The sequence below is a fragment of the Chlorocebus sabaeus genome, chromosome 21 (assembly GCF_047675955.1).
Source record: "Chlorocebus sabaeus isolate Y175 chromosome 21, mChlSab1.0.hap1, whole genome shotgun sequence".
Taxonomy (NCBI): domain Eukaryota; kingdom Metazoa; phylum Chordata; class Mammalia; order Primates; family Cercopithecidae; genus Chlorocebus; species Chlorocebus sabaeus.
Window position 1 is genome coordinate 75,731,972 of NC_132924.1, and position 14,300 is coordinate 75,746,271.

Genomic DNA, 14,300 nt, shown 5'->3' on the forward strand with positions numbered 1-14,300 from the left:
TAAGAAAATTTAAGTTATATCAAGCACTCTCTTAGACCACAGTGAAATAAAACTGGAAATCAGTTCCAAAAGGAACCTTCAAAACCATGCAAATACATGGAAATTAAATAACCTGCTCCTGAATGAGCATTGGGTCAAAAACAATCAACATGGAAAATAAAAAATTCTTCGAACTGAATGACAATAAATGACACAACCTATCAAAACCTGTGGAATACACCTAAGGTATAGTAAGAGGAAAGTTCATAGCCTTAAACGCCTATATCAAAAAGTCTGAAAGAGCACAGACAATCTAAGTTCATACTTCAAAGATCTAGAGAAACAAGAACAAGCCAAACCCAAATCCAGCAGAAGAAAGGAAATAACCAAGATCAGAGCAGAACTAAACAAATTGAAACAAACAAAAATACAAAAGATAAATGAAACAAAAAGTTGTTTCTTTGAAAAGGTAAATAAAATTGATAGGCCATTAGCAAGATTAACCAAGAAAAGAAGAGAGAAAATCCAAATAACCTCACACTGAGAAACGAAAAGGAGATATTACAACTTACACCACTGAAGTACAAAAGATCGTTCAAGGCTAATATGAAAGCCTTTATGCACATAAACTAGAAAACATAGAAGAGATGGATAAATTCTTGGAAAAATACAACCTTCTTAGCTTAAATCAGGAAGAATTAGACACCCTGAACAGACCAATAACAAGCAGCAAGATGGAAACGGTAGTTTAAACATTACCAACAAAAAGCCGGGCGCGGTGGCTCATGCCTGTAATCCCAGCACTTTGGGAGGCTGAGGCAGGTGGATCACTTGAGGTCAGGAGTTTGAGACCAGCCTGGCCAATGTGGCAAAACCCTGTCTCTGCTAAATACACAAACATTAACCAAGTGTGGTGGCGCATGCCTGTAGTCCCAGCTACTCTGGAGGCTCAGGCAGGAGAATCACTTGAACCCAGGAGGCAGAAGTTGCAGTGAGCTGAGATCACACCACTGCACTCCAGCCTGGACAACAGAGTGAAACTCTGTCAAAAAAATTACCCCCACAAAAAAGTCCAGTACCAGATGGATTCACAGCAGAATTCTACCAGACATTCAGAGAAGAATTGGTACCAATCCTTTTGACACTATTCCATAGGCTAGAGAAAGAAGGAACCCTCCCTAATCCATTCTATGAAGCCAACATTGCCCTAATACCAAAACCAGGAAAAGACACAACCAAAACAGAAAACTACAGACCAATATCCTTGATGAACATAGATGCTAAAATCCTTAACAAAATACTAGCTAACTGAATCCACAAGATATCAAAAAGAGAATCCACCATAATCAAGTAGGTTTCATACCAGGGTTGCAGGAATGGTTTAACATACACAAGCCAGTAAATGTGATACACCACATAAACAGAATTAAAAACAAAAATTACATGATCATCTCAATAGGTGCAGAAAAAGCATTTGACAAAATGCAACATCGCTTTATGATTAATATCCTTAGCAAAATCGGCATACAAGGTACATACGTTAATGTAATAAAAGCCATCTATGACAAACCCACAGCCAACATAATACTGAATGGGGAAAAGTTGAAAGCATTCCCTCTGAGAACTGGAACAAGACAAGGATGCCCACTCTCACCACTCCTCTTCAACACAGTACTGGAAGTCCTAGCCAGAGCAATCAGGCAAAAGAAATAAAGGGCATCCAAATCGATAAAGAGGTAGTCAAATTGTCCCTGTTTGCTGACAATATGATTGTTTACCTTGAAAATCCTAAAGACTCCTCCAGAAAGCTCCTAGAACTGATAAAAGAATTCAGCAAAGTTTCCAGACACAAGATTAATGTGCACAAATCAGTAACTCTTCTATACACCAATGGTGACCCAGCTGAGAATCAAATTGAGAACTCAATCCCTTTTATAATAGCTGCAAAAACAAAAAAATACGTAGGAATATACCTAACAAAGGAGTCGAAAGACCTCTACAGGGAAAACTGCAAAACACTGCTGAAAGAAATCATAGACAATACAAACAAACGGAAACACATCCCATGCTCATGGATGGGTAGAATCAATATTGTGAAAATGACCATACTGCCAAAAGCAATCCACAAATTCAATGCAATCCCCATCAAAAAACTACCATCATTGTTCACAGACTTAGGAAAGACAATTCTAAAATTCATCTAGAACCAAAAAAGAGCCCGCATAGCCAAAGCAAGACTAAGCAAAAAGAGCAAATCTGAAGGCATCATATTACCTGATTTCAAACTATATTATAAGGCCATAGTCACCAAAACACCATGGTACTGGCATAAAAATAGGCACATAGACCAATAGAACAGAACAGAGAACACAGAAATAAACCCAAATACTTACAGCTAACTGATCTTTGATAAAGCAAACAAAAACATAAAGTGGGGAAAGGACACCCTTTTCAACAAATGGTGCTGGAATAATTGGCTAGCCACATGTAGGAGAAAAAAAGTGGATCTTCATTTCTCACCTTATACAAAAATCAACTCAAAGTGGATAAAGGACTTAAGACCTGAAATTATAAAAATTCTAAAACATAACATTGGAAAAACACTTCTAGACATTGGCTTAGGCAAGGATTTCATGACCAAAACCCCAAAAGAAAATGCAATAAAAACAAAGATAAATAACTGGGACCTAATTAAACTAAAGAGCTTTTGCACAGCAAAAGGAACAGTCAGCAGAGTAAACAGACAACCCACAGAGTGGGAGAAAATCTTCACAATCTATACATCTGACAAAGGACTAATAACCAGAATCTACAACAAACTCAAATCAGTAAGAAAAAAACAATCCCATCAAAAAGCAGGCTAAGGACATAAACAGACAATTCTCAAAAGAAGATATACAAATGGCCAACAAACATATGAAAAAATGCTCAACCTCACTAATAATCAGAAAAATCCAAATCAAAACCACAATGCGATACCACCTTACTGCTGAAAGAATGGCCATAATCAAAAAAAGAAAAAAACAGTAGACGCTGGCATGGATTCGGCGATCAGGGAATCCCACTTACACTGCTGGTGGGAATGTAAACTAGTACAACCACTATGGAAAACAGTGTGGAGATTCCTTAAAGAATTAAAAGCAGAACTACCATTTGATCCAACAATCCCACTACTGGGTATCTATGTAGAGGAAACAAAGTCATTATTCGAAAAAGATACTTGCACATGCATTTTTATAGCAGCACAATTCACAATGGCAAAATCATGGAACCAACCCAAATGCCCATCAATCAATGAGTGGATAAAGAAACTGTGATACATATATATATAGACACACACACACACACACACACACACACACGGAATACTACTCAGTCATAAAAGGGAATGAATTAACAGCATTTGCAATGACCTGGATGAGACTGGAGACTATTATTCTAAGTGAAGTTACTCAGGAATGGAAAACCAAACATCATATATTCTCAATGATATGTGAGAGCTAAGCTATGAGGACACAAAGGCATAAGAATGATACAATGGACTTAGGTGACTTGGGGGGAAGAGTGGGAGGGGGCAAGGAATAAAAGTCAACATATATGGTGCAGTGTATACTTCGTGGGTGATGGGTACACCAGGATCTCATAAATCACCACTAAAGAACTTATTCCTATAACCAAATACCATTTGTAACCCAATAACTTATGGAAAAATTAAATAAAATTATACTTAAAAAATAAATTATATCAAGTGGCTGATTGGATTAAAGAAAACCAAGACCTAACTGTATGCTGCCTACAAGAAACTCACCTCACTTGTAAAGTCACACATAGACTGAAAGTGAAGGGATGGAAAAAGATATTTCAAGCACATGAAAACCAAAAGTGAGCAGGAGTAGCTATATTTTTATGAGACAAGACAAACTTCAAGTCAAAAGCTCTAAAAAGAGACAGAGAAGACCATTATATACTAATAAAGGGATCAACTCAGCAATAAAACAATTATAAATATATATGCACCCAACACCAGATATATAAAGCAAATATTAGAGCTAAAGGGAGTGATAGACCCCAGTGCAATAATAGTTGCAGATTTCAACACCTCATTCTCAGCACTGAACAAATAATCTATATAGAAAATCAACAAAGAAAAATTGGATTTAAACCATACCATGCACCAAATGGACCTAACAGACATTTACAGAACATTTCACCCAACAGGTGAAATGCAGGATACATGTTCTTTTCATCAGCACATGAAACATTCTTCAGGACTGACCATAGGTTAGAAATAAAACAAGTCTCAAAAAAAAAAATTTTTTTTTTAGATGGAGTCTCACTCTGTTGCCCAGGCTGGAGTGCAATGGTGCAATCTTGGCTCACTGCAACCTCTGCCAACTGGGTTCAAGCCATTCTCCTGCCTCAGCCTCCCAAGTAGCTGAAACTACAGGCATGCGCCACCATGGCCAGCAAATTTTTATATTTTTAGTGGAGACAGGGTTTCACCATGTTGGCCAGGCTGGTCTCAAACTCTTGACCTCAAGTGATCCACCCGCCTCGGCCTCCCAAAGTGCTGGGATTACAGGCATGAGTCACTGTGCTCGGCCTCCAAATTTATTTTTTAAATCAAAATCTATCAAATATCTGACCATAATGGAATAAAATTAGAAATAATGAGAACATTTGAAACTATACAAATACATGGAAATTAAACAACATGCTCCTGAATGACCAAAATGAGGAAGAAAGAAATTAAGGAAGAAATTTAAAAATTCCTTGGAACAAATGAAAATGGAAACACAGCATGCCAAAACGTATGGGACACAGCAAAAGCAGTAGTGAGAGGCAAGTTTATAGCAACAAATGCTTACATGAAAAAACTAGATTTCAGATAACCTAATGATATACCTCAAGCAATTAGAAAATCAAGGACAAATCAAAGTCAAAATTGTAGGAGGACACAAATAATAAAGATTACAGCAGAAATAAATGAAATTGAGAGTAAAAAAAATACAAAAGATCAACAAAGCAAAAAGTTGGTTTTCTGAAAAAAAATAAACACATTCAACAAACCATTAGCTAGGCTAAGGAAAAAAGAGAGAAGACCCAAATAAATGAAATCAAGAGCAAAAAAGGGGATGTCCCAACAGATACAAAAAATAATTCCAGGGTACTTTGAATTACTATATGTCAAGTTAGAAAACCTAGAGGAAGTGAATAAACTCCTTGACATATACAATCTGCCAAAGTTGAATAGGGAAGAACTAGAAAACCTGAACAGATCAATACAAAGCAATTAGATTAAATCAGTAATAAAACGTCGTCCACACCTGTAATCCCAGCACCTTGGGAGGCCAAGGCAGGTGGATCATTCAGGGCCAGGAGTTTGAGAACAGCCTGGCAAAACCCCGTCTCTACTAAAAATTCCAAAAATTAGCCAGGCATGGTAGTGCATGCTTATAATCCCAGCTACTTGGGAGGCTGGGGCAGGAGAATCACTTGAACCTGGGAGGTAGAGGTTACAGTGAGCCAAGATTTGGCGACTGCACTACAGTCTAGGTGACAGAGCAAGACTCTGTCTCAAAACGATAAAATAAAATAAAATATATAAAATAAAATGTAAAATAAAATAAAGTAGTCTTCCAACAAAGAAAAATCCAGATGGCATCATTGCTGAATTCTACTGAACCTTTAAAGAAGATTTTTTTCTTACCTGGGTAAATCATGTAATGCTGAAGTTTGAGGTACAAATGATCCTGTCATCCAGGTAGTGGGCATAGTACCCAACAGGTAGTTTTTCAACTCTCCCCACCTCCCTCCCTCTTCTCCCTAATAGTCTGTTGCTTCCACCTTTATATCCATGTGTACTCATTGTTTAGCTGCCACTTTTAAGTGAGAACATGTAGTATTTGGTTTTCTGCTCCTGTGTCAATTTGCTTAGGTCAGTGGCCTCCAATTGTATCCATGTTGCTGCAAAGAATGTGATTTTATTCCTTTTTTATGGCTGTATTCTATGGTGTATATGTATCACATTTTCTTTATCCAGTCCAGTGTTAATGGGCATCTAGGTTGATTCCATGTCTTTGCTATTGTGAATAGTGCTTTGATGAATGTACAAGTGCACCTGTGCTTTTAGTAGAACAATTTATTTTCCTTGGGTATATATCCAATAATGGGATTGCTGGGTTAAATGGTAGTTCTGTTTTTAGTTCTTTCCGAAGTGGCTGAACTAATTTGACATTCCCACCAGCAGTGTTAAGCATTCCCTTTTTCCTGCAACCTTACCAACATCTTTTGTGTGTGTGTGACTTTTTAATAATAGCCATTCTGGCTTGGTGTGGTGGCTCATACTTATAATCCTAGCACGTTTTAGAGGCTGAGGCAGGAGGATTGCATGAGGCCAGGAGTTTGAAAGCAACCTAGGTCATATAGTGAGACTCCATCTCTACAAAAAATAAAAATATTAGCTGGGTGTGGTGGTGTGCACCTGTAGTCCCAGCTACTCAGGAGGCTGAGGTGGGAGGATCACTTGAGCCCTGGAGGTGGAGGCTGTAGTGAGACAAGATCATGTCACTGCACTCCAGCCTGGGTGACAGAGTGAGACTCTGTCTCCCAAAATAAATAAAATAAAATAAAACAAAACAACAATACTACCCAAAGCAATCAACAGATAGATTGCAGTCACTATCAAAAAACTAATGGCATTCTTCAGAGAAATAGGAAAAACAATCCTAAAATTTGTATATAACCACAAAAGACCCCAAATCGCCAAAGCAATCCTGAACAAAATGAACAAAGCTAGAGGTATCACACTACCACATTTCAAATATACTACAAAGCTCTAGTAACCAAAACAGCATGACACTGGGATAAAAACAGATACATAGACCAATGGAACAAAATAGAGAATCAAGAAATTCATCCACATATCTATAGACAACTGATTTTTGACAAAGGTGTCAAGAATACTCATTGGGAAAAGGACAGTCTCTACAATAAATGGTACTGGGGAAACTGGAGGTCCTTATACAGAAGAATGAAACTAGTCCCCTACCTCTGACCCTATTTAAAAATCGAAGACCTAAATATAGGACCCAAAACCATAAAACTACTGGAAGAAAACATAGGAGAAATGCTTCAGGACATTGGCCTGGGAAAATATTTTATGAATAAGACCTCAAAACACAGGCAACAAAAGCAAAAATAAACAAATGAGATTACATCAAACTTTAACCTTCTGCACAGCAAAGAAAACAACAGAGTGAAGACAATCTACAGAATCAGAGAAAATAGTTGCACACTAATCATCCAATAGGGGATTCATATCTAGAATAAATAAGGGACTCAAATATCTTAACACCAAAAAACACTACAGAAACAACAATCTGATTTAAAAATGGGCAAATGACCTGAACAGACATTTCTCAAAAGACATACAGATGGCCAACAGGTATATGAAGTAATGCTCAACATCACTAATCATCAGGGAAATCAGGAAAATAGAAATTAAAAAAAAAAAACATGAGGTATCATTTCACCCCAACTATGATAGCTATTACCAAAAAGTTAAAAAATAACAAATGCTGGTAAAGATACAGAGAAAAGGAGCTCTTATATACACTGTTGGTAAGAATGTAAACTAGAGAAGTCACTATGAAGAACGATATGGAAGTTCCTCAGAAAACTACAAATAGAACTAACATATGATCCAGCAATCTCCCTACTGGAAATTTATCCAAAGGAAAGAAAATCAGAATACTGAAGAGACATCGGCACCCCCATATTTACTGCAGTGCTATTCACAATAGGCAAGATATGAAATCAGCCTAGGTGTCCAACAACAGATAAACACATAAAAGAAAATGGGAGTTACACACACACACATGTACACATACATATCATATACATAATGGAATACTATTCAGCCACAAAAAAGAACAAAATCCTGTAATTCGTGGCAATGTGAAAGGAACTGGAGGATATTATGTTCATTGAAATAAGCCAGGTACAGAAAGTTAAACACCACATGTTCTCACTCATTTGTATAAGCAAAAAACTGTTCTCACTCATGTGGAAGCTAAAAGTAGAACAGCAGATACAAGAGGCTGGGAAGGTTAGGGGAAAGGATGAGGAAAGGAAGGAATAGGGGTAGATTTGTTAATAGACACAAAATTACAGTGAAATAGGTGGAATAAGTCCTATGTTCTATACCACTGTAGGATGACTATAGGTAACAATAATATATAGTTTCAAACAGCTAGGAGGATACTGAATATTCCCAACACAAAGAAATGATAAAGTTTGAATGTATAAGCTAATTACCCTGATCTGATCACTATACATTATATGTACTGAAACTTCACTATGTACCCCATGAGTAGGTACAATTATTATTAGTCAAAAAAGTAAAATGAAAAAAATGCAAACAGCCATGACAAGTTTCACTACTTTACATAATTTAGATTTACCAAGATTAAGTGCTACTTCTTATTCGACAAAGTGAGTTATGCCTTTGCAATACTTGAGATATTTTCCTTTTCAAATAGCCATTGTTTCTTTTTAAAGTGTGTAGATTTAACAGTATTTGTTTTTTCTTTAATAAACAAAGACTACTCTGCCAATTTCTGTACTTCACTGAAAACAGATTTATTTTTAGTGCATTTTTATAGCACCTTGCCAACTACAAATTTCGGGAATGTACTCAACATAAAGAGTGAGAAAGAAAATATAAGCAATTCAAATATATACTTTGACATATAAATGTAGGACAGTTCTGTGTCCTATTCAATGTCATGAAAGGTATAGTAGTTGGTAGGTAAAAAGAAACCATGTTGTACTCTGTTGTTGACTAATTGTGGTTACCTTACTTATCAATAAAATTGGAAGTATTATGCTCACATTTTTCACCTGTGGGTACAAGGAAGCCTGGTTGAAGTCCTCTCCTTGAGAGGCCTGGATTTGTTCACCTACTCAGATTTCAATTGGCTTTATAATAGGTTTCCTTATGTGCCTCATATTGGCTCCAGGTTCACTGGGTTTAAAAGGAGCCAAAGCACCATAAGGTTTTGGCAAAGGAAGAGTGGCCTCTGCTTCTGGGATGTAGGCATTTGGACGCTGTTCTGCAGTCGTGTAAACACCATTGGGCATCTGGCGATTATCTGCTTCCAAGAACTCCTGCAAAGAATGATTTTTCCTTTTCAGTTCTCTGAAAACTCTGGTGAAGTCACTTTATCCTTAGGTCCCAAAAGACGCAGCTGGCCTGGACAGTCTTTGACTGTGCTAGCTGATACTCCCCAAAGGGATGGGAGGACTAGGAGGGTGGAATCACACCACACACACACACACACACACACACACACACACACACACACACACACACCCCTCATTGGAATGGGCTGTATTGCTTCAGCATCACATTATTCCTGGAGTTTAGGGTTTTTCAAAGACTGCTTCGTGGGTCCTAACTATGTTTCCACCTCAATATCTGTCATCAAGCACTAATTATTTCCCTGTTTTTGACAAAGGCAGAGCAACATATTTCCTTTGGTAAGTCATTGGTGAGCAAATATTATAATGGAAGAGATAGAGGAGTAAAGTGCAACCAGAGGAGGAAAACGGTCACCAGCTTGCTCTGAGCTGCAACGTTTTCGAGATTTTGCCTGTGCCTCTGGAAAACAGAGTAATCATTTACTGCACTAAAAAGCCCTCTAATAAATGACAGTGGGACACCACAGGTAAAATCTGAATGCCCTAAAAGGAACAGTCCCAGGTGGTGCGGAAATTATAAATCATGTAATTTATACCTGTGCTCAGGTATTCCTAGTGTGTTTTGAATGCAGTTTTGTCTTGGGTTCAGGAGCAAATAGGGACCCTTTTGGTGACATCCACTGGACACTTTGAGTGAGTTGTACATCTGGAGGATATAGACTCCTTGGAAAGAGACGCCTAATTCCAGTCTAAGAATACTGACAGGTCATGGGGGTAGGCAGAAGATCTGGTGTCTAACTTGCAGGGGGAGTCAGTGATAGACCTAGCCTTAGGCCAGAGGACTAAGGTGGGAAAATAAAGGGGGGCCACTGAGGCCTATGATGTACATCAAGCATCTGCAGAAGGCATGGCAACTATAATGGGGGTGGAGGCCTCACTGTATGCTGTGGAGGCCACAGCAGATGAACATGGAACAGTCAGGTGTGGTCTGAGCAGAGGTGCCAAGACAGAGATTGGAGACTTAGAGACAAGACCGATGCCAGCCTGGTCATCACTATGCTGGTGGAAGGCCAGGATGTTCAGCCTCGGCAGCCCAGGATGTAAGGCTGTGGGGTGGGCCCTGTGCTTGCTAAGTGTTCTTCAGTGAGTATTGTGGCACTCTGGATTACTGCACTTTGACTTATCTATAGAATATTTTAAATATACTTCTAATGACTGTTGGGACTGTGTGTGGTAGAGTGGGGAAATTTTTCTTATACTGTGGGATGAATGACCCCCTGAAAGCAGCCCCTGCCGGCACCCTTTAGAAAAGCAATACAGGAGCCAAAGCGTACCTGAGACTTTTCAGCGAGGGCCAGGGCATGCATTTCTTCATCTCGAAGGACCTTCAACCATTCTTTCTCAATTTCCTTATTGAGTGGCAGACCTTTTTCTATCCTGGAATTGCAAGTGAAGATGAAGTCTTCTTTCTCCCTGACTTCCTTTTGGAGTTCAATGGTTAGGGCTTGTTTCATGGACAGCTCAGCAACAACAGCCATCATTTTCTCAGTTGCATTTTTTATCCTTCTTTGATAGCCATTCATCTAGAATTAAAGAGCCAAAGGCTTAGTCTATGTATGCGGTCCACGAAGACTTAAAATGGCAGGCTGCTGGCCGTCTATAATGGTGGGGTGCATTTTTGCCTGAAGGAAGGAGGGTCTAACTTGGAATTCACAGAAATTAAGAACTGGAAGAGACTGCAGAGATTGAGCCGAACGCCCTGGTTGTGTAAGTAAGGACAAGGAGAGAACAAGAAAAGGATTTGTTTATCTAGTTACTGGGTTTCAAGGTAGATAACATTGAGGAGAATAGTTTAGTGCCCATGTTTAAGCATTTTTAAGAAGTGAGGAGAAGTGAAACGATATTCTTTTTTTTTTTTTTTTTTTGAGACAGAGTCTCTGTCGCCCAGGCTGGAGTGCAGTGGCACGATCTCGGCTCACTGCAAGTTCTGCCTCCCAGGTTCACACCATTCTCCTGCCTCAGTCTCCTGAGTAGCTGGGACTACAAGCGCCCAACACCACACCCGGCTTTTTTTTTGTATTTTTATTAGAGATGGCATTTCACCATGTTCGCCAGGATGGTCTCGATCTCCTGACCTTGTGATCCGTCTGCCTTGGCTTCCCAAAGTGCTGGGATTACATGCGGGAGCCACTGCGCCTGGCCAGGGATGTTCTTTTTTTTAAAAATTAAAATAAAGACAAGGTCTTGTTCTGTTGCTCACACTGGAGTATAGTAGTGTGATCACAGCTTACTGCATCCTGGAACTCCTGGACTCAACCGATTCTCCTGCCTCAGCCTCCTAAGTAGATAGGACTATAGCCATGCACCACCACACTTGGCTAATTTATTATTTTTGTAGTGATGGGGACTTGCTGTGTTGACAAGACTGGTTTTTAACTCCTGGGCTTAAGCAGTCTTCCTGCCTTGGCCTCCCAAAGTGCTGGGATTGCACGCATGACCCACTGTGCCCAGCCAAGAGTGTTCTTGATGCCTAAATTCTAGCTTAATTTGACGTTATTAGTTTGTCACTTATCCAGGGGAAAAAATCTGGTAGAACTAACGTTCCTCTTTGCTTATGTAAGATGATCAGCAGAAGTTCTGCATCTGAAATGACTTTTTAAATGAAAACCGTCACACTGACATGTTGGCGTTATTGATAATTCCTGGTGTGCATCATTACTAGGTCAGAAACATGCATGAGACGAGCTGGGGAAAACTTAGTCAATAACTTAGAATGAGAGCTGTTCCTGGAGTGTTTTGTCTGTTTGTTTTGAGACAGGATCTCACTCTGTCACTCAGGCTGGAGCACAGTGGTGTGGTATCAGCTCACTGCAACCTCTGTCCCTGAGGCTCAAGTGATCCTCCCACTTCAGCCTCCCAAGTAGCTGGGACCACAGGTGTGCACCATCACGCCTGGCTATTTGTTTTTGTATTTTTTGTAGAGATGGGGTCTCACTATGTTTCCCAGGCAGGTCTTGAACTCCTGAGCTCATGTGATCTACCCGCCTTGGCCTCCCAAAGTGCTGGGATTATAGGTGTGAGCCATTGCGACCAGACCTTTTTTTTTTTTTAAACCTATTAATATCAGCTATTTAGCATTAATACAGTTAAAAGATAGCACTAATTGGGAAAAAAAATCTCAAAAGGCAGGAAAGAAGTAAAACTGGAATTAGGGGTTCCTGTAATCTCTCTGTCTTATAAATGGTAGAATCCTTTAGTGTGATAGCCATAGTGGGGCAGTTCAGTGGTGATACCTTCTACCTGGCAACACTCACTAGTTCCGCCTACCTTGCCTTATTTTTTCTTCACATCATGTCTCACTGCTGATATGATACATGTTTTTCTCTATTTGATTACAGTCTGTCATCCTGTAAGAATGTACTCTTCATGAGGACAAGGACTATTTGTTTTACTCATCATCATAGTCCCAGTGCTCAGGACAGTGCTTGGAATATAAGAGGCACCCCTGCCCCAAAATTAAAGTTGAATATTTTCTGAATGAAGGAATGAATGAACTCTTAGTCTGTTTCATTCTTTGTTCTTGGACCAGGATAAATTGGGACATGCAAATGAGCTTCCAAATACTACACCTAATGTTGAATACCTTCCTCTCCTAAAGAGCATATCCGGTCACATCTGTACCTCTGCTTAGAGGAATGTTACGGCTAGTGATTTACCTGCCTCTGAAAATGTAATAACTGATTATTATATACAAATTTTGCCTCCTTAATGGTAGGTAATATAAATTTTTATGACTTCTATACTGAACTAATTTTTAGGAAGCATGTATCAAGTAAAAATGATTACGACTAAAAACTTCAATGAGTCGTAAGTTTTGCCATTTTTATTTGACTTTTACGCTTCGGCTTTGACAACTTCCACTAACAGACTGATCAGTCCAGCAGCATTGGTGCAATTCACAACTTTAAGTCATAAAATAAGAAATGCTAAGACTTAGATAAGCTAATGCACTTTGAGTGAATTATCATGTCTGATGTTTCTTTAAATGTTGCTGCCTTTCCTTTTTTAAATGAATTTCCTTTTCTTTGGGGGGAGTCATTTTCCACTCAACCACTGCACACTTGAGTGTGTATGTCCGTCTGTGTAACTAGCCAACTTCCCTTCTCTTCCATAAATTAGAAAACAAAGCTTCGTATTATTCTGGGTTGCTCCAAGTCTTAACTGAGATTTCCCACTTTCTGCTCCCACTTCTGTTGGGAAATTTGCAAGAGGAGCCATAAGCTATCTAGGAGGAGTGAGGACTTGATGAGATGTGCAATCTTGTTGAATGTGGCTAGGCCACTTATGTGTTCGACTATGTAATACTTGCAACAACTTCGGCTATCACACCCATTACACAGATGAGAAAACTGAGTTTTAAGATCATTTATCCATCTTTCTCAAGGCCATTTGCTAGTTTTGACAAATCATAGATCTGGAGTCTCCATGTCTTTCTACTTTCCAGTTCTGCCTACTAAGAGATTATCATTTCAAACGGAGGGGCAGTGAAAGCTGGGGAGGAGGAAGAAGCCAATGGAGAGCATGGAAGGTAGGGCAAGGAAAGGGGAGAATGATTGTTAGACTAGGACTCAGCTGTGCTGGAGCTTTCCCGGCTATGGAAAGTGGCCGCTATGTACATTTCTCTAGCATTACTGTTGCCTTCCAGGCAACTCTGCCATCAGCTTTGATAAGTCAGGCCTCAGTGAAAATGACTTCCCCCAAGGAAAGGGAAATTCATTTTGCAAAAGGCAGGCAGGCAACATTTATTTAAAGGAATATCAGACATGCTAATTCAGGCAAAGTGCCTGAACTTAACTAAGCCTTAGCATCAGTCCAGTGGCAGACGTGTGACTCACAACTTTACCTTAGTTTATGAGGCAAAGTTGTGTTTTGCATACTTGCCACTGGCCTGATCAGTCTATTCATGGAAGTCGTCAGAGCAGAAGCATAAGAGTCAAATAAAAACGGCAAAGATAGTCTAAGATTTACAATCATTTCTTGTTTAGTGTGCCACATGTGCTTCTGAAACAGAACTGGTTATTCATCTTGTAAGTGTTTTTCTAGAGTCTGGTATATGC

The 14,300-nt window shown here is 39.2% G+C and overlaps 2 protein-coding genes across 6 annotated transcripts in view; one reads left to right on the plus strand and one right to left on the minus strand.

The window, feature by feature from the left end:
- GSAP (gamma-secretase activating protein) overlaps positions 1-14,300 on the plus strand; it is a 132,967-nt gene that overhangs the window by 112,218 nt on the left and 6,449 nt on the right. The window lies entirely within an intron of this gene.
- CCDC146 (coiled-coil domain containing 146) overlaps positions 1-14,300 on the minus strand; it is a 204,337-nt gene that overhangs the window by 17,719 nt on the left and 172,318 nt on the right. For 3 of the 4 annotated variants that reach the window (XM_007982381.3, XM_007982380.3, XM_007982379.3), the window contains 2 exons: positions 10,518-10,766; positions 8,891-9,150 (listed from right to left, as the gene is read on the minus strand). In XM_007982381.3, the coding sequence (XP_007980572.1) occupies positions 8,947-9,150; positions 10,518-10,766 (453 nt within the window). In that variant the 3' untranslated portion in view covers positions 8,891-8,946. Of the gene's footprint in view, positions 1-8,890; positions 9,151-10,517; positions 10,767-14,300 lie in introns of those variants that run through there. The other variant, XM_073009197.1, reaches the window with a different exon arrangement.